This window comes from Lupinus angustifolius, chromosome LG11 (assembly GCF_001865875.1).
Source record: "Lupinus angustifolius cultivar Tanjil chromosome LG11, LupAngTanjil_v1.0, whole genome shotgun sequence".
In the NCBI taxonomy this organism is placed as follows: Eukaryota; Viridiplantae; Streptophyta; class Magnoliopsida; order Fabales; family Fabaceae; genus Lupinus; species Lupinus angustifolius.
Window position 1 is genome coordinate 25,693,927 of NC_032019.1, and position 22,230 is coordinate 25,716,156.

Here is a 22,230-nt window from a genome sequence, read left to right on the forward strand (position 1 = left end):
AAATCTTTATATGGCTTAAAACAATCCTCCAGACACTAGTATCGACAATTTGACACCTTCATGCTTGAAAATGGATATTCCAAAAGTGAACATGATAGTTGTGTCTACTACAAGAATCTTGCAAATAATTTGTTCATATATTTGCTTTTATATGTTGATGACATGTTGATCACATGTAAGAACATGTAAGAAATTAGAAACTTGAAAGCTCAATTGAGCTCAGAGTTTGAAATGAAGGACTTAGGAGTTGGAATGAAATTTCTAGGAATGGAGATTCAGATGGATAGAAAAGAGGGAACACTCTTTCTGTCACAAAAGAAGTACATTGAGAAAATGTTGGAACACTTTGGCATGAAAAATGCTAAACCAATCACTACTCCATTGACGACTCATTTCAAACTTTCAGTGACCTTGTGTCCACAAACTGAGAATAAAAAAAGGAAATGTCAAGTTTACCTTATGCTAGTGCGGTTGGCTGTCTCATGTATGCCATGGTATGCACTATACCATATATTGCTCATGCAGTAAGTGTGGTAAGCAGATATATGGCAAATCTTGGTAAAGTTCACTAGAAGGTTGTGAAGTGGATTATGCACTACCTAAAAAGTACCACAAATATAGGGCTTTTGTATGGTAAAGTCAAAGATGTTGGAAACAAGATCACTGGATATGTTGACTTAGATTATGCTGCAGATCTAGATAAGCGAAGATCGCTCACCGGATATGTCTTTACACTGTGTGGTTGTACTATTAGTTGGAAAGCAACAGTACAATCAATTGTTGCTTTGTCTACAACTGAAGCATAGTACATCGCAGTAACAGAAGCTATAAAAGAAGCCATTTGAGAGAAATGTCTAATTGAAGAGTTGGGTATACAACTCGAAGAAACAACCATCTATTGTGATAGTCAAAGTGTTATACATCTGACAAAGAATTCAATGTATCATGAAAGAACTAAGCATATTGATGTTCAGATGCACTTTATCAGAGACATAATGGAGAAAGGAGTTGTTAGAGTGGATAAAATACCCACTGCGGATAATCTGGCGGACATGATGACGAAGCCAGTTCCAACTACCAAGTTCAGACATTGTCTGAACTTGATTAATGTTCAAAATCTCTAGTGAGCATGAAGAAGAGTAGCAGGAGTATAACTATGATAGTCTTTTAGCCAATGTGGAGATTTATTGAATATTGGCTAAAAGAAAAAGATGATGAAAAGACTTTCTTGAGCCAAGCAAAAAAGAAGTGGCTAAATATCATCTTGAAGAAAGATAGAATTTCTAGCCAAGTAAAAAGAAGTCGTTATGGTGAAACCAACATTAATGTTCTTTTCCCTTTGACCACATAATCTTCAAGAGCTTTGCCTATAAATAGGAGTGTTTCATGCCATTGTAAGACACATCAAATACTTAGCTTAGTGCATATTCTCTCTTCTTGTACTCTTGTTCTAATTGTGTGAGAAATACTTGAGTGAGAGTGAAATTGCATAGTGAAATAATCCTTGTTGCTCTTCAGCTGTGGACATAGACAAATTGCCAAACCACATTAAATTCTCGGTGTCACTTTCTCTATGGGTCTTCCGCTCCAACAAAATTAAATGCATAAGTGAATTGATAGGTTGAAGGAACAACATAAGAATTCTTTTTCCGGCAATTCTACATAATGGAATTCTTTGTCAAAGTATTCTTCATCGCGATTTGATGCACAATTAGAACCAGTTTTTATGGAGTATCATCCTCCCACACCAGTAAAGTCCAGATCAAAGATATTGTAAAGGATATAATAGCAATTCAAAATGAGCATAGTAAAAAAATTAGATGTAGCGCTAATGAAATGAAATTCTTCACTTGATTATGATGTTGCTGGCCAAATGAGGATCTGCTTGAAATCCAAATCGAGCATAATACATGTGAAGAGAGTAACCAAGAAGAAGAAGATGAATTGAAGTTTGCACTCACATGTGAACATGTCCACAAGGGCTTCTTCCACTTGTCTGCCATCCTAAGTTGGAAATAATTGATCTTGGAGTCTAATTCAACAAAAGGAATGAAACTTCATGGGCACCATAATGACTTCATTCGCATTAAGAGATAATTTATCATTATATCTTCTATACCTAGGAGAGCTACAAAAATAATACACATTTCTCCTCTAATTGTCATTCAATAAGCAATGGGTTCTAGACATTTATTGCCATTCCTTGATTATCACTTGGACCTCATGCTACAAGCATTCAGATCCATGTAGGAACTTTAAAGATGAAGCAGTAACCATATCCCAAAAATGATTTTCCGTATCTCCATTAAATCGATTATATTTGTCTTCTGATTTTTTCATGTTTATCTATTTTTTATTCAATCACTATCTAATCCATAATAAAATTAAATTAAAAAGTGTTTAAATAGTAATTAATTGAGTATGATGAAGAGTTATTTCCTGTCCATGTAGAATCAACCTTTCTTTTACTTAATGAAACAATCGTACACTTGTGGATTGAGGGCATCAATAAGGAGGACAGATTTAATAGGAGAGTTAGTAGTTAAAATATTTTTGGGATGACATTTTAAAGAGGTTGCTTCACATGCAAAGTCATTTTCACCTCACACACTCTAACCATGAAGTTGTGTTTTCTCTCATGTATATCACTTTTATTTTACTTTGTCCCCCTTGTGTTTTACTCTCCTCTTCTGTCTCTCTCTTTTATTTTATCCCGTGAATGATCTTTTATCTCATTTATTTTTTATCCTAACACACCACTTTTGGAATCAAATGTTTTTATAACTTTTTGATTATGGTACAAAAAAGAGATATTGTTGGTAAATTCATCATGGACTACTTTAGTATCATACTCTCATGGTCGACCTAACATAATGTGTCTCACCTCCATGGGTAGCACATAACACAAAACTTTATCATAGTAGTTTTCTGTAGACAAATCAGACTCTACTTTCTTAGTCACTAGGACTTCTTCATCCTTTGACCTTGTGGATAATCATTATATGGAATTCCGAACTTCCTTTCCCTTTGACATGAAAATGAGTTTTCATTAAATGACATTTTCTCTAAATTTGAGAAATTACTCATTGCTTATCCTGGACCACCAGTATGTAGACCCAAGACATGAACTAGATTTTTATTGGGTCCACAAAGAGAATTTTATTAATAGAGGATAATTACAAAAGAAACAAAAAGAAACGAAACAAAGAAGGACAAGAACCGGTTACACTATAATAATAAGACAAGAAATTGGATTAGAAACCCAATCAGATTAAGAAAAAGAATTAACAATGTTAAAATTTCCAGGAAAGGCTAAAATAAAACATGTTTAGCTATTAAACTTTAAATCATGTTTGGATTATCCATAATCCTAAAAGATAATGATAAAAATAATATATATGTTGGAACCATAATGGTTTTGATTTACACATATTCTTCTGGATGCCACTATTTTTATTTAATCTCTTAGTGTTCCCTTAATGTTTTGATGAATAATAATTAATTAAATTTAGAAAGCAAAATAAATTTGTGATCACTATTGTATCAAACATTGTTAATGGGGAAAATGTGATCTAAAGGAAAAAGTTATTCCTACGTATGCAAAGCTATATGTATTAAAAAATATCTTTGAAATATTAAGTGAACATATCCATTGATTAAGTTTGCCCTATGAGTTATCACATTCAAAAGTACAATGATATCCAATAACAATTGGGTCCAATGAATATTGCATCCACTAAATCTGTTTCCAGACTAAGTGCAGCAAAATTAAAGTGTGATTGAGACAAGTGCATCAAAGTGGTAACCAGGTTCAATGATCACTATAGCCAATTATTGTAACTAATATTTTTCTTACAAGTATATATATGCTCTTTAGTCATCCAATCATTTGAATTTATTTCAATTAATTGATCCACATTTAAGAAGAATGTTAATTGTTTCAATAGTTATTTTGTATTAAATACAATTTTTCTTGATAAGTGAAATTTAGTATCCTTGGAAATGAAAACCTTGTACTCTAAACTCTTTGCCAACTACGAAAGAAGATACTCCTTTATGTTTAAAGTAAATATCAAAGATAACTTCTCAAAAACTCCAAGAAGAAGAAATCGGATAAAATGATTCAACACTTTAATTGCACATGTGAACTCAATTCAAGACACAACAGATTCATTGTATTACAGCTTCTCAATACTAGACTCAATGGAACACACTACAATAAATGCTATTACTAAACATATACTAATTTGAAGACATATTAGTGCTTCTGTGATGACCTAGAAATCATCTATAAAATAAGTATACTTCTGAAAATTGAAGCTAATAATAAAAATTTATTTGAAAGAGAAGTGCTTAAGTATATATTCATATATATTGTATAGAATTCATTTAAGAGTTAGAATATGGAGAGGTTTGATATTGAAAGAATACATACTTATTTTTAAAGGTGGTAAAGACTTACTAATTGAAAGAATACTTAGATATATTTAGAGCCTCACGAGGCTTGGTAGAGAAAGAATATTTACTTAAAGATATGTTTAATACTTGTAATTATTTGAGAAATAGTGGAAAATCCTTGAAAAGACTCAATATAGGACTTAATTAGAGTGAACTAGTATAAATGATTGTGTTTTTTTATCCCTTATATATTTATTATTTTTTATTATATTAGCAGTTGGGAAATGCATTTTGTATTTGCTGCATGTTAAACTTTTGAAATCAATTTAATCTTGTGCTTAATGTATGAAAAAGTTTTTAATTAAAGAAATTTTTTCTAAAAACTAACAAGCACAATTCAAACTTCTTCTTGTGTTTCTTTTACATATTCAATATCCTTTTATTTGTTGATGACTATATAGAATATGTGAACACCCATTTTTTGTTCGGCCTAGAAAAGCCCAAAAAACTTTTTAAATAAAAATAATAACTTATCTTCATTTTATTTATTTTGATATTTTTTGATATTTTAATAATAAAACTATTTTTATGAATTTTTATAATTATTTTCGAAGTTATTAAATTAAACAAATTAAATATAAAACAAAAAAAAATCAAGTTCCTAAATCTAAATGATTAAGTTAACTAAAAATTCAAAAAATAACACACAAATAAAGTTCCTAAATCTAAGTGATTAGGTTAACCGAAAAATTCAAAATAATAATAAATTAATGTTGTTAGATTCCTGAATCCAAGTGGTTAGGTTGACCAAATATTCAAAACTAATTTAAATTAAGAAAATGATTTTAGAAAACAAAATTTTTTTGAATTAGGAATAGGCCACCATGAGCCCATACTCTTTTTTTAAAAAAGAGAGAAAAAAAACGTTATTTATTTATTTATTTTAATTTTTCGAAATTTTTAATGTATATGAAATAATTAAATTTATTTTTGTCCATATTTTATAAAATTTTCGAAATAATTTAAATAAATTAAATAATGAAATCTAACAACCTAATTTGAATTTAAAAAATGAATAAAAGAAAAAGTATTAAAATAATAATAATAGATAGGATCAAATCAGGTTTGTAAAAAAAGATGTTACCAAATTATTTTTAAACACTCTAAAATTTGGAGTCCGTTGGTATATGGTTTGCTATAAATAGAGCCTAGGGTGAACATCAAAAACGACACTGGAAACACTAAAAATGCTCTGCCAAAAAGCCACCTACACTACGAGAGAAAAAACTCTTTTTCACTTTCAGAGCGATCCAGTGTAGGTGGGTTCATGCCATTCCCGTGCACTTGCGTGGAACATTCAATCACAATAGTTCGATCTGCTTACTTTCCACTCCTTCACGTTGACCAGAGATCCAGCTAATCAGACCAAGAAAAGTGTCCCAACTACGATACATCGTGCCACGTGGGATTACTACACCCACTGGAACACGGGTTCTAGTGAAGTCGTGTACACAGAAACATCCGCGCACCCTCCTTAGCCATCCAACACGAACACGCCACGTGTCCAGATTCTTCACACCATCATCTCCTCATCCACTCACCTGCTGCCACGTGTCCAAAAGATTCCAAGTGCCACACTTTAGTCTCTCCCTCACATTACAGATTCCCACAAATTGGTAGGCCTTTTTTTTTATCTAATTCACTCTTTTCTTCACCACTTTCATTTTATAATAACATCATCCAATATATTCTTTTTAACCATATAATAATTTTATTAGACATGAAATAAAATAAAAAAACAGTAGCATATATTTAAATAATTTTCTAGAATAAATAATAAATGGTTAGATAGTAGAGAAATTATTTTCTATGCATTCCTTAATTAACCGAATTTTGTTATGATTGCTTTGACGATTTATAAAAATTCTTTCTTTAATAATTAATTAAATTTATTATTTCTTAAATATTTCACGAAAATAAAAAAATAATTATTGATAAAAGTTATTTGAATTAATAAAACGCATTTAAACATGATGAAATTAGCAAAAATAAAAAATCATTTTCATATATCTACCAATTAAGCAAACTTTTTTTAATAAAAATCATTTTCTAGAAATAACTTGGATAGACTAATAAATTGTTTTTTAACCTTTTTTTTTAAATAAAACATGACAAATAAGGTTTTCAAAAAAATAAATTAATTTTGAGATTTAATCAAAGATGGAGAGAAGGTCACCCTGGAGGCCTCTTTCTTCTCAGATCATCTTCGAAAGGTCGCGCTACGCTGATTCTTTTCAATCGATTAAATCTCAAAATCAATTTAGTTCATTTTTTAAATAACAAAATAAAGAAAACCTTTTTTTATAACAAACAAGACTTGCAAAATATATATTTTTGACTAAAAAATATATTTTCTTTAATTAAAATACACTAAACCAATAAATCATTTTCTACTTAAAGAACTACGTAAGCCTTGATATCTTAATAGGGGTACTAGGACCAAAGTCAATATTGTCAGACAAAATAATAAAAATAAATAATTAGTTAATTAATCAAATAATTTAATAAAATAATAGTAATAATGATAATAATAATAATAATAAAGTCATATATTTTAATGAAGGGTACCGCTTAAGGCGGACAAGTAGGGTGCTAATACCTTCCTTACCTTGTAACCGACTCCTAAACCTGGATATAAAAAATCCAAAAGCCCAAGGTAATTGGGCTTCAAATATTTTTCTACATTTTTAACTATAAAATGTAGTGGCGGCTCTAAACAAAGTCGTGCAACAGAAAATCAGGGCGCGACAGGATAAACTCTGGAGGCAAATCCACAATCCATCTAAAATCCACAATTCAATATCCTTTTACACCGAAAATGTATATGTATAGTAAATCGACCTCCTTTAAAGTATATTTCCATCCCTTTTCATCAATCTAAATTTTATCCTCTCGCATGGCATAGGGGAGGTGCGCTCATCACATCTCTTCATTTAGATCACCTCTTCATCTAGCTAAGATGCATTTGGCATATCTTCCATGCTTAGCGTGGTTGCATTTGGCACGACTCCTGCACTAGGCACATGACAATTGATATGACCTTAAATCAATTTTGGTTCTTTAAACTAGTCATTGCTCATTTTTGTTCTTACAAGTCCTGAAAATTTGATTTATATGATTAGTGTAATATTTTATCAAAATTCTAAGTATGAATGCATAAAGTCGGCTTTTAGAATTGAAAATATGTTAAAATAGCCATATGAGTTAAGGTAATTTTCACACTTAACATGAATAAAAAATCCTACAATTGAACCCTCATGTATATTCTACGATTCGTGTGCTTTTAATTAATATTTGTTTTCTTTGTTTCACATGATCGATCAAATCTCTTGATTTCTCTTAGTCTATTCGCGAGTTGAGTTTTGTTGAAGAAAAAAAGGAATAAAAAGTTTAGAAGTCATGCAAAATACTAGGAAGATAACTTATAAGCTTTCCCTTTTTTCCCCTCCAAAATTCAATTCATAAATGAATCCTAAATAACCAAAAGTCAAGGATAATAGTACTTGCCAACAATCCCCTAGGTTCAGTAGTTGGATCTTCAACACTTCTTACTTAAGTTGCATGGAATTAGAATCGACTGGAATAAATCCACGTGTTTTATATATAGTGGTTTGGTAAAAATATAATAGGGTACTATATACTTATTTTAAAATGAAAAGCTCCAATATCTCTTTACGATTACTAAAGCACAATTATACCTTCCAGTCATGATCAAACCCATAAAAATGACAATAAAAATTAAAAGAAAATTGGAATTATTTTATGATAGAAATAATGTGATTATTTTCTTTATTGGTACATACATGATTAGTTCAAATATAGTAACTTTCAAATACAGCTATAATCCCTTATTAGGAGAACAAGGCAAAGGTAAGGAGTTTCACGAACATTCTCTTATTCTTTTAATAGCTACACAGATATCACAACCAAATTTCTCAACACATAAAAACTCTCAATTATTTTCTTGCATAAATTGGAATTTCTTCAGTAGACATAAACTACTCCTTGAAACCCAACATTTTATTTAGTGCAACAATATAAGCCTCGACACTAGAAACAACACCATCGAATCCCGATCCAGTTCCACTATACAAAAAATATAATAAACATTATAGACTTTGTGGATGATTAGAAAGAATATAGAAGAAATTAAAGTAATCAACTTATGGATACAATACCTAAAAGTTCGATGATCCTTATAAAGTACAACATGTGTTGTGGCAATTATGTTAATTCCTTCTTTCACTACATTCATTGAGTACTCAAGAAGTTTCACAGGTTCCTGCATAAAAAAAGTAGAAGGTTCTTATATCATACTAGCAATGTTAACGATTGCTGCATAATCCCATTTTTGTATAAGTAAAAATGTATTCATAATTGAGGTGAAAATGCCTCAAGTACAAGAGGAAACTTGTAAATTATTGAAATTTTTTGTTTGATGGAACATTCCTTTAATTAAGTTTAACTTCTTCCCTTTCAATGTTATATAAAAACAATGTTAGGAAAATGGGAAAAATCCATAACATTTGTTTTTTGCAATGGTGAAAATAAGTTTGAAACAATGACTTCATGCAAATTACTCACCCTCACCACTACCTCAATCCTAATGGGTAAATACCTTCTCAATCTTGAATGTTTTTCTTTTTTAAAAATTAGCCCTTACATCTGTATTCTATTTTGTTGTTTTAAAATATAATATACTAAACCATAAAAAGGTCAAAATACGAATGCAATCTAAAACTTTATCGATAATCTTATAAAATCAAAAGGAAGTGATAGCAATAAACTGGTCATCAAAATCAAAACCTTCACAATGAGATTAACAGCCTTGAAAGTTGAATCCACTGGTCCTATACCAACTGAACAAGCAACATGGGTGCTACCATCAGCACTAACAAGTTTGACAGTTGTTGTTGAAAAGCCCAATGTTCCACAAATTACCTGCATTAATAGATATAGATAAGTTGGCTTTTTTTTATATATTATAAAGTCATGCTAGTGCATGAAACATAATGTTTTGGAACATATATGTGCATTTACCTGTAAATCACCAAGTTTCCAAATAGGTTCTGCCTTAAGAACTTCATTTGAAACCATTGCTCTGAGGTCAGCATCAGTGATTCTCTAAGAAACCAAAAATTGGCCAAATTGATGGCAAAGATGAATCCATAAAAGGTTCAATAGAAAACATAAGAATAAAACTATAACGACTCATTTTTGATGAATCAAAGGGTTAAGAAGTTTGAAGCCCGGTTAGAGTTCAGACAAGTGAATGAACCTTCACCAGTATGCACTATGAAACAATGTTGCAGATAAGCTAAATAATCGAAAAATATTTAGTGATATCTACCTTGTCACCAAAATTCTGAAACAAATATTAAAAAGATGATCACCTGCTTATAAAGGCTACATAGTAACTCATATTTGACGAATCATAGGGTTGGTCCAGTTTAAAGTATATATAAAAGTCATGCAATGAACTCCATAATCTGATTACATGTTATAATCTGAATCTGAACACAGTACTAAAGAAGATCTTAGCCCAAAAGTCATATATGTTGGTCTTTTATGTTCATTTATTTCCCTGAAACCTAATTTTGGTACCTTGGCCTGATCTTGTTAAAGGTCATGAGCTTTGTAAATTGTGTGTAATTACTCTTTAATTGATTGTAGCTAGATATTCTAGACCATCCATAATATGCAATGAAAAAAATATTTTTTTGTTTCATTAAACTTACATAGGAAAAGTGGATATCATGGATTGCCTTTGAAAAATATAAAACAAGTTTGCCTTTGGAAAAATATAAAACAAGTTAGTCTGAAAAAGAGAATAAACTATCTCCTTAAACTTAATCATTTTTGATATGTGTCTTATTTCTCTTTTTTCTAAAAACTTTTATTTTAAAAGATATTATAAAAATATAAGATAAAACACATGTCAAACAATGTGTGGATTCAAAAAAATAAGTTATCTTTGTATGAAAAAATATTTTATTCTCTTTGAAAAATATAAAAGAAATTTACTAGTTAACATTTATTCTCTTTGAAAAATATAAAAGAAATAAGCTTAAACTCATTTGATAGTTTACAAATTAATAGAAGGACATTAATATCAGACGGAAGTTGATATTTGGTATAATTGACATAGTAAATGTTAACTAGTAAATTGACCGGGGTAAAGATTTATAGTACATTATCCACAATTTATTTGTATTATTTTTTTGTAAAGCCAATAATAATTAAATATCATATAATCACAATTAATGGGAAATATGGGAAAAAATCATTGGGTTTCATTTACCTTCTTTTTCCCAGCGGCTGCTTTGAAATGCCAAAACAAACTCTCAACTTCTTCATCTTCAAGTTCATAACCAAGCTAAAACAGAAGACAATAACTCAAAATATAGGAAAACAATTAAAAAGCTTATAAATTTAAAGAATTATTTGCATACCTCTTCAAGACGATTTCTAAAACCATGACGTCCACTATACGAATAAGTGAAAATGTGTTAGTTGATGAGCGAAAATAAAAGAGCCACAACTCATATGTACAAGATCAATATGGGGGTTTCCATTTGAAAAATATCATGTCACCTTATCCTTTTCCACCTTCTTTGGATGTTTCTCCTATTAATAGCTTACAATATCCATTAATGTCACATTAACAAATCCAATTTTTAATATTTTAATCTCTAGGATGGGACTAAGGCCAAGGTTTTAGACAAAAAAGTGGATTTCATATTTGTTGTTATATTTTTCAAATATACTATTTTAGTGCATTAATAAGGGCCATGACTTACTAGTGGAAGCCAAAAAAGATGGCAATGGCTTATAGTTCCAAAAACGTGACCATGGCTTGGTGGTATTAGTGGGAAAATGCAAAGCTAAGGCCTAATGGTTGCTTGATGAGTGCAGTATATTTTGTTCCCATATCCTAATTAACTTATAATCTCCAAATTCTTCTCCCATGATATGTTAGTGCAACTTAAAATTATTATGTACCATTAGTCACAAATAATTAAATAAGGGCATAGACTAAATATAAAAAAAGAAGACAAAATAATTTATTAACAAGCTTCAGCAATTGTGCTTATGTCATCAGGAACGTTGAGTGACTATCAATATTATTAGATATTATAAATGTAAGTACTCACACACCCAAGTAGGGCTTATAAAATAATATGCATATCCAAATACCTCAATCCAACACCATGAGCTTAAGGCTGATATGAGGTACTTGTAATTGGTGCAAATTATAACAATTAGTTCTAACTTTACTTTCTTTGTCTCTCCTTCACTCCAATCATAGGCAATATGATTCTTTTCATGATATCATATTTGAAGCAACCCCTACAATTTCCACCTTGATTGAAATATTTTGCTCCTTACGAAATCTATGCAACAATCTTCACCTTAGTGAATGTCTTGCTCCTTAAAAACTTTGCGTAACAATCTCCGTCTTAGCGAATATCCCGCTCCACTTTGCTCAATTATTAAATGTCTTTACTATTTCCTCCCCATAAGAGCTCACCCCCTTCAACATAAGTCTTTCCAAGTATACTTGACGATGCCAATAAGAGATTAGCTCTTCTTCAAACTTCTAGTGTAGCTTCTCCAAACTCATAATGTTGTCTAATGGAACATACCGCCTAACCATTTGTTAGTGGGAGAGCTATTGAAACGAGACAAATACCTACATCATATTTCACCAACAACCACCCTCTTCAATACTCAAGCTATATAAACCATGGACTTTCCTTAGAAAGTCTCAACTACTACTATTATTGTGTATTTATACAACCACAATTCAAAAGAACAATCATACCCACCTTTAAGATTATATCCACAACACACACATTGTGTCAATACCAACCAATGCTCATGTCGCATCCTTTTATCCAAGCCAATATGCGTGTTCCACCCTACATCTCTACCAATATCGATTTACACCTAACATCAATGTCAGCATGCCCATGTGCTTTTATGGATATGCTATAAATTACATCATTCTTCATGATTTTCGTGGAAATGCTATAAGAATTCATTAGTTCTCCTCATATAGAAGTCATCATCTCTAACACTTACAGAGATTTCGTTTACCCTTGTCTTAAGGTCCGATGCTCCACTAGGATCTCTATCTCTAACTAGGTCCCAATCCTATAAATGGATTTGTGGGGTTTTGGATCCAACATGACCATGGTTCTCACCATGGTCCCATCGTGTTTCTTTCCAATATCAATGGATTCTTTGTATTATATGCTATCTCAATATGATTCAACAAAAAACAATGCTTTAAATTCTATTCTTAATTGGATATTTGTTTGAAAATAGTTGAAGCTTTTGTGAAGATTTTTGAAGCTTCTATGAAAACCTAGAAGAAACATCTATATTAGAAGATTGTTTCCATATATCCAAGCAAGTAAACTGAGACGAACTGTTGATTTAGTGCTTAAGTGAATATTTGAATCTTATGTATAAAAGCAATCTAAGAAAGAAAAATAAAAGTACTTGAGAGAATACTTTAAATATCTTAGGTTATATATGTATATTGAGTTTTAAACTCATGATCTTATACTTTCATATACTCACACATAGCGAGTCGGTAAAGATCATACTTAAAAATCTATATCGATAATTAGAGCATGGAGAGACTTGGTAGTTAAAGAATACTTAATTGAGAATTAGTCCATGTAGAGGCTTGATCGTGAAAAATGCTTAGTTGAGATCAAGAGCCTTAAGAGACTTGGTAAATGGACATTTTGTACGTAAGGCATCATAGAATAAAGTTCAACTTCAATTCAACTACACAAATCATCCTTAATGAATGCAAATCCTATAACAATGGCTGAAACTTGATCACCATTTGGTAGGGTAACTAGGATAGGTTTAATGACTGTAAGTTTGAAAAACATATAAAGTGAAATAGACATGGTCTATTAAACTTGAATCAGAAAACCAATAGGTAGGTTTGGTTAAACATAATAATATGCAAATATTAGTAAAGGCTTTTGATTCACACAACGATCTAGTCTAGTACTTACTTAATTGATATTATGATTTAGTTGTTGCTAAGTTGATTGTTTCAGTAAAGACTATTGAACATATATGACATATTAATGAAGTCTAGCCTCTCTATCGTGACCAAGGAGAATGACAAAAATGACCGAGACACTTTAGACCTGATCATGGAATCTTTATCGAGGAACATGGGGCGTGACCGAAGCATCGCGACCGAGGAGTATGGGGCATGATCGAGGAATCGTGACCAAGGAGCATGAAACATGACTAAGGAATCATGACAGAGGCGCATGGGACTTGACCGAGGAATCGTGATCGAGGCACATAAGACTTGACCGAGGAAATGTTACCAAGGCACATCGGACTTGATCGAGGAATCGTGACCGAGGCGAATAAGACTCGATCAAGGAAACGTGACCGAGGCGAATAAGACTCGATCAAGGAAACGTGACTGAGGCGCATAAGACTTGACCGAATAATACGTGACCGAGGCATATGAAGACTAGCCAAGGTTGGTGCATTAGATGTCCTAGCTTGGCGCATGAAAAATGGCTGATATTGGCGCACCAAACATGACTGTGGCGTAGGAAGATTGACCGAGGTTGGAGCACTAGATCTGACCGAAGTTGGTGCATCAGAAAACCTGGCCTGGCGTAGACAATCTGACCGAGGTTGACGCACCATGATCTTGGCCTGGGCGCACCAGATTCCTAGCCTAGGCGGACCAAGTTTAAAGCTTGGTCCATAAGTTCCGCATGATATTTTTAGGCACAAAATTATTCTAGAATGGTAATTTATTTTTCAAATTTTAATGACTTGCTTGGGTTACAAGTAAGGGCATAAACTTTGTATAAATACCCTTTAAGGGTTTCTTTTCAATCTAAGTTTTGAGATGTGTTTTTCATACAAAAGTAATATGGTTTGAGAGCCTTCATTCTGAAGGTTCTGTTTACCCAAGTGATAGCTACAAGTTTGTAAACACATGTTGGAAAAACTCTAAAATTTGTCTTCATCATCTACATCTGTCTGAAATATGCCATCAATGAAGTGAGCCATGACATAGTCATTCAACAGTGAACAACACAAAGAGAGTGAGATTTTATCAAGCAGCAATGATATGCATAGTCCATATTACCTGCACCCTAGAGAGAATCGAGATGCCATTCTTGTGAATCCCCCACTAGATGACACTAACTACCATTCATGGAGTAGAGAAATGAAGAGAACACTCCTTTCAAAGAACAAGTATAAGTTCGTGGATGGGACCATAATAGCACCAAGCAAGTCAGATCCAATCATTGACATATGGGAGCTTTGCAAAAATATGATGATCTCTTGGATAAATAGGTGCATTTCACCTCCAATAGCACAAAGCATAGTGTATATTAAAAGTGGCCAAGAACTTTGGCAAGATTTGAAAGAAAGATTCACCAAGGGTGATTACTTTCATTTATCAAACCCCTTGCAAGATTTTCATTCAATAAAGCAAGGGGATAGAAGAATATCAAACTATTGCACTGTCCTGAAAACTCAATGAAATGATCTTGAATCATTAAGGCCAATCCATTCTTGCTTCTGTAACTTGGGCGGCACATGTGGGATAATTGAGAAGATGAAGTTCTATAGAGAGAATGAGTATGTCATATGCTTCTTGAAGGGCTTACGTGAAGAATTCAATACAATAAGAACACAAATACTCTTGATGGAACCATTGCCATCAATAAATATAGTTTTCCCTTGGTTTTACAACAATAAGGACAAACAGAATCAGGAACCACCAAGATTCTATTCAACTCTGCCAACACAAGACAATAAGGCAGCAACAACAATTCAAGCCAGCATTGGAAAACAAGAAGTAGCTTTGGCAGATCAAGAAATACACAAGCAAGAGGATGAGATTCAAGGTGATCATATAACAAAGGATATGCAAGTAAGACTTGCACCTTCTATGGGAAGGAAGGTCACACAGTGGACACATGCTACTTTAACCATAGATTTCCACCAAATTCACAACAAAATAGCCCAAGACAAACAATTGGATCAATAAACACTGCAACTAGCAATCTTAATCTTCAAAAGGAACCAACTGAGACACAAAAGAATGAGGTTAACAACTTCAACTTTGGTCTTGAGGAATATGCACAACTTGCTTCACTGCTGCAAAGTGTTGGCTCAGGAAACACCAATCACAATGTGAATCAAATAAGCATCACTCAATCCAACACCTCTCAAGACACTCCTAGTCAAGAAAATCCAACAGTAACATGTAAGAAGTCCTCCACCTAGGTGCTAGATACAAGTGCCACAGATCATGTGAGCCCTGATCTGAGTAACTTTATGGCCTTCTATTCTATAAGGTCTTCGACAATCAATCAGCCAAATGGATCAACCACCATGGCAAGATACTCAGATAAATTAGTCTTGCACAATGTGTTATACATACCAAATTTTAAGTTTAATTTTATATCAGTTCCTAGACTAACCAAATCTTTGCAATACAAGCTAACTTTTAATGATTCATAATGCACAATCCATGATATTATTACTGAGAAGATGGTTGGGCATGTTGAAGTGGTAAATAGCTTGTATGTAATTAGGAAAAACCTTGATAATAAGAAAAAAATTTGAACACAATGTAAATGCTATGTGTACTACTCCTACTTTTGATTTGTGGTATTTTAGATTAGTAAACCCTTATAGTAGTATATTGTACTGTATTTGTAAGAGAAATTCAATTCAAATGTTATTTGTGATTACTGCCACTTGGGTAAACAACCAAAATTGCCTTCTCCAAACAACATGACTAGAAGAAATTATATCTTTGATTTAGTACATATGGATATTTGGGGACCCTTGTCCCATTCTTCTATCCATGGACATAGGTATTTCCTTACTATGATAAATGATAAATCTAGATATACTTGGTTGTTTCTAATGAAGTCAAAAGAAGATACTAGAACCTTAGTGCATAACTTTTTCAAGATGGTCAAGACTCAATTTGATAAGACCATCAAGTGTGTAAGGAGTGACAATGGAGACGAGTTTAATATGCCTGATTTTTACAATGAGCATGGACTTGTCCATCAAACCTCTTGTGTTGAAACTCCACAAAAGAACTTTTTTCTGGAAAGGAAACACATAAACCTTCTAAACGCAACAAGGGCTCTCCTTTTCCAATCTAGTGTTCCAAATTTTTATTGGTCTTATGCTGTCCAACAAGCCACTTACCTCATAAATAGAATTCCCAACACTACTTTAGAACACAAGACCCTTATGAAATCCTTCATGACAAATTACCCAACCTATTAGACACTAAAGGTTTTGGCTCTCTTTGATAAGCATCAATACTCACTCAACAAAGGACCAAACTTGACCATAGAGCTAGGAAGTGCACCTTTCTTGGACATATGACAAGAACAAAGCGCTATTTCCTCCTTGAACATATGACGTAGGACAGGAACACATGCACCAACCTAGAAGCACCTCTTCTAGACTTCAATATCCCTAGACATGGAGGCAATTAAACTAGTGGGCAAAACCTTCATCATCATGAAAGAAATGAGACTCATCAAGATGCCTCACCCACTGAGAGAGCCAATGCCAACCTGGACAACAATACATGTGAGAGTCATCATGCCCCAACAATTAGAAAAACCAATAGGATTAGGCAGCCTCCTAGATATCTACAAGATTTCCATTGTAACTTGATCAACTACAATGAAGTAAGGGAACCAAAAGGAATAACTCATCCCTTGTCTTCTATGTTATCCTATCACACATCGTCTTCCAATCACCAACATTATATCCTCTCCATTACCACTAACAAAGAACCCAAGACTTACACACAAGCCATTACTTCTAACCACTAGATCAAAGCTATGTAGGAATAACTTAATGGTCTTGAACTAATCAAAACTTGGGAAATAGTTGACCTACCTACAGATAAGAAACCTAATAGGTGTAAATGGGTTTATATGATTAAATTTAAATCTAATGGATCCATTGAGAGATATAAGGCTAGGTTAGTGGGAAAAGGCTATAACTAAATATAGGGTGTTTACTTCCTAGAGACCTTTGCCCCTGTAGTCAAGTTGACAACAGTGAGAATCTTGCTAGCTATTGCCTCATCCATGAACTAGGTTATACACCAATTATATGTCAATAATGCATTCTTGCATGGTGACCTTAAGGAAACTGTATACATGACCATACCATAAGGTGCGGTTTGCCATCAAACCAACAAGATGTGCAATCTAAAAAAATCACTCTCTGGACTCAAATAGGCTGGAAGACAATGGTTCACTAAGCTTACTAAGTCTCTTCTAATCTTAGGCTATGATCAGTCTCATCATAATCACTCTCTATTCACTAAAAACACAAGATCTAAGAAATAACAAAGTTGAAATAGTACATGTGAAGCACTTTCTGGATAGAAAATTTAAGATTAAGGATTTATGGGTCTTAAGATACTTCCTTGGAATAGAAATTATAAGAACCTCAGAGGGTATATCTCTCTTACAGAGAAACTATGCCCTTGACATGCTTTCAGACACAGGTTTCCTAGTTGCAAAACTTGTGCCTACCCCTACTCTTAAGACTACTAAGCTGCATCAAGATGATGCGCCCCCACCATGACCCACCTTACTATAGAAGGCTAATAAGCAGACTCCTTTATCTCACCAACTCCAGACATGATATCACCTTTGTTGTACAACAATTAAGCCAATTCATGGCTAATATAACAACTTGCCATTATACAGCTCTATGTAGAGTATTAAGGTACATCAAAGGTAATCTAGTTCAAGGTATTTTCTATCCTATTATGGTTTCTCTTCATTTAAAGGCCTTTAGCGATTCTGACTGGGTTGCATGTATTGATTCAAGAAAGTCCATTAGTAGTTATTGTGTTTTTCTGGGTAACTCTTTAATCTCTTGGAAGTCAAAGAAACAAACTATAGTTGTTAGGTGCTCATCAGAAGAAAAGTACCGTGCCTTGGCCTACACATCATGTGAGATTCAGTGGTTGACTTATCTCCTCAATAACTTCAAAGTGCCTTACGTTCAGCCTGCATTACTATATTGTGACAACAAATCAGCAAGGCACATAGCTGCAAATTCTGTCTTTCATGAACGAACAAAGCACATAGATATTGATTGTCATGTAATCACATAGAGGATCCAATCAAAATTTCTACATTTGTTGCCCATCTCCACTATAGAACAACATGCGTATATTTTCACAAAGGCCCTTCACCAATCTCCATTCTCATATCTACTATCCAAGGAGAAAGACCAAAATGACCGAGACACTTTAGACCTGATCATGGAATCTTGACAGAGGAACATGGGGTGTGGTCGAAGCATCGTGACCGAGGAGTATGGGGCGTGACCGAGGAATCGTGACTGAGGCGCATGGGACTTGACCGATGAATCGTGACCGAGGAAACATGATCAAGGCACATGGGACTTGACCGTGGGATCGTGACTGAGGCGCATAAGACTTGACCGAGGAAACGTGGCTGAGGTGTAGAAGACTTGACCGAAGAATACGTGACCGAGGCGCATGAAGACTGACCAAGGTTGGCATATCAAATGTCCTACCTTTGCGCATGAAGACTAACCGAGTTTGGTGCATCGAACCTGACCGTGGCGCAGGAATATTGGCCGAGTTTGGTGCACCATATTTGACCGAAGCTAACGTATTAGTAAACCTGGCCTGGCACAGACAATCTGGCAGAGGTTGGCACACCATGATCTTGGCTTGGATGCACCAGATTCCTTGCCTAGGCACACCAATTTTAAAGCTTGGTCCATAACTTCCCCTTGATATTTTTAGGCATAAAATGATTCTAGAATGGTCATTTATTTTCATATTTTATTGACTTGCTTGAGTTACAAGTAAGGACATAAAATTTGTGTAAATACCCTTTAAGGGTTGCTTTTCAATCTAAGTTTTCAGAGGTATTTTTCTTACAAAAGTACTAAAGACATCAAAGTTCTATGCTGCTCTAGGATAAAATAGAAACTTGAGTCAACAATACTATTCTCTGGCAGATTTTCTTCCTTTAGCGATTCATCAAATTCACTGTCCATTACACCACGAGAAGAAATAAAAAATTTTACATTGTTATTCATGAAATAATGAGGAGGAAAACTATGTTTTTTATAGCCGTGATCAATTGATGTCATGTCCTATTGCAGTAGGAACATACTTTAAACATATTTCATTATAAGATCTGCCTGAATATCTTGAAGATTTTCTTGAGCCATTGAAAACTCTGCTAGAATTTGTCCCTCTTCCACTACATCTACCATTACAATTTCCAGAATCATTGTTACCATTGTCAAAGCCATAGTTTGTACTATTCACTAGAACCTTTAAGACTTTCAAAACGATCACATTGATAATACTTTTCACGAATATCTTTCTAAGTTACAAGAGTTGTTTCCAACCACAAAATTTTGTTCATGATTTAAATGACAATTGAATGTTTCAGCCTTGATATCACTAAGGTCATGTATATATCCAAAGCAGAAAACAAAGGATCGCCCACTAGAGGCTTGGGAATTGAATCATCTATAAATTATAGGTTATTCTTCAAATTCAAGGACATTTCCATGGCATGATACCAAACATGATAGTTCTCCCAATTAATTGGTGTAGAAACGAGAATTTTACCTAGATTCTCATCTCGATTCATGAAAAGGAAAATTTGGATAAAAAAGGTATTCATGGTATTTTTGTCAATTATTCTCCATTGTTCCGTGATCTATATAATATAGGAAGAACAAGAATTGAAATTGCAATGAGGAATAGAGAATTTAAGGGGTCGTGGTAGATTTTCTTCAATGAAAAAGGTGTGATACATGTGGAAATGGTAACTACTCATACTTGAGCTCCAAGGAATCATGAAGAAAGAATTGGAACTGTGAATAACTTTCATTTTATGATTAACTTCTAACTTCTTCAAAATGCTAAACAAGGCTTTCTATGGTAACTAACTAACAAATCTATCAATTCTAATTAAAGAAAGTTGAATAACTAACTCTAACTAACTTCAATAATGAACTAAATAACTTCCTTTTACACAAAATAGCTAGTTTACTTGTTTTACCATCTAATCAAGTAATTAAGCTTTCTAAGGCTACATAATTAGTGCATTAGGTATTGTTAATGGGATGGAGATCCTTTGTCCCTCACTCCCAAATGAATAGAAACTTGCCACATCATAAAAAAACGAACAGTTGATTTTAACATTGTTACTTCATCATGTGTCTCATTTTAATTTTTGATTTGATATTAATTTCTGATTTGACATTTAACATTAATAATGCATGTTTTCGAAATACCAAAGCCTTATCATTCACGTTTTAAAAATATTAAATCACCAACCCATGTTGGGTTCTAAAGAACTAGTCATTATATAATCAAAATTACGTTAAATTAAGTTAGACAATTATGTTAGTTATGGTTAAAATATCAAAACTCGGTAGAATATAAAACAGTGGAAATAAAAAAAAATCAATACCAACTGTATGGAAGGATAAGAAAATTGCATACCTAAGCTTTCCTAATACAATTCCTGCTCCATTGGATCTCTCAAGCCCAATATCCTCAGGGCATATTATTTCATATGTAGCTTTATTTTTTAGCATTCCATCCTTTGAAGAAAAATATAGAAAAATGTAATAAAATAAGAAGAAATGAAAGAATTGCATTTGTTTTCTTAGAGCAGAGTCAATACAAACAAAATGATTAATGTCCAAGTCCTAAAAATAAACGAAATCAAGAAGAGAACATTGAAGTGAAAAGAAATTCAAGTGTGCAAAAGGTATGGTTGGTTTATTTTGTAAGATTTAGGGTTCAGGTAAATCTTTTAAATGAAACACATTCCGTTCCTCTTCGGTCTTAGGCTTGTAAATATTTTTTAAAGAAAATGTTTGGTTTTTAAGGAAAAAAGTAGACCATGTTAACATGTTTTTAAGCATCAGACACACATTTGGAACTTTAGGCGTATATCGTACATATATTTTGTATAAGATGTGATCTGAACTGTTGTCTTTTTAACCGTTTGGGTTGTCAAACCTATAAATAGAGCATTCAACCTCATTGCAAAATGCATCAGTTGGAATGCATTTTCTCATCATTTTGTTCCTTTACTGAAGCATTTCGGGCTCTTACTACTTAATATGATTTAGTAGTACACTAAATGGATGTTAAAAACCTTTTTCAAATTGTGAATTGGAAGAAGAATTCTACATAGAGCAACCTGAAGGGTTTGTAATTCAGGAACAAGAAAATAAGGCCCCTAAGTTAGATAAGTCTATGTATGATATTAATTTTCTCGAGTCGGTTGTAATTATCTTGAATGAGTTTAAGGTGAAAAAGTGACAAATGCATTTATTAAAAGTATGAAAATGACAATTAGTATCATATGTCATTATGTAGACGACTTACTCATATTTAGTTTCAACATTCATATTATGAATAATGTGAAATCATGGTTGTGTGGCAACCTTGATATGAAAAAACGTAGGAGAAATGAGTGTAATCTATGGTATTAAGATTACTAGGTCCAAAGATGGATTTTCTTTGGATCAATCTCTTTAACTTGAGAATGTCCTAGAGAAATATAATCACTTTAATTGTAAACATGCTAGCACACCATATGATCTAAGTCCAAATTTATTTTCAACATTGGTGAAGGTTTATGTCAAAGTGATTATGCAAGCATCATTTGTAGTCTTAGATAT

The 22,230-nt window shown here is 32.9% G+C and overlaps 1 protein-coding gene across 1 annotated transcript; it reads right to left on the minus strand.

Moving 5' to 3' along the window:
• On the minus strand, positions 8,234 to 11,023 carry LOC109359589 (2-isopropylmalate synthase 2, chloroplastic-like). The gene is made up of 6 exons (XM_019604293.1): positions 10,911 to 11,023; positions 10,760 to 10,834; positions 9,499 to 9,582; positions 9,265 to 9,399; positions 8,637 to 8,740; positions 8,234 to 8,544 (listed from the first exon to the last, which is right to left on the minus strand). The coding sequence occupies exons 3-6, from the start codon at positions 9,553 to 9,555 to the stop codon at positions 8,457 to 8,459; spliced, it is 384 nt and encodes a 127-aa protein (XP_019459838.1). The 5' UTR covers positions 9,556 to 9,582; positions 10,760 to 10,834; positions 10,911 to 11,023; the 3' UTR covers positions 8,234 to 8,456.

Coding starts and splice junctions, on each gene's coding strand:
- LOC109359589 (XM_019604293.1), bottom strand. CDS start 9,555: ATGGTTTCAAATGAAGTTCTTAAGGCAGAACCTATTTGGAAACTTGGT. Junction 9,400..9,498: donor GGAAACTTGGTGATTTACAG/GTAAATGCACAT, acceptor CTATTAATGCAG/GTAATTTGTGGAACATTGGG. Junction 8,545..8,636: donor AAGGATCATCGAACTTTTAG/GTATTGTATCCA, acceptor TTTTTTGTATAG/TGGAACTGGATCGGGATTCG.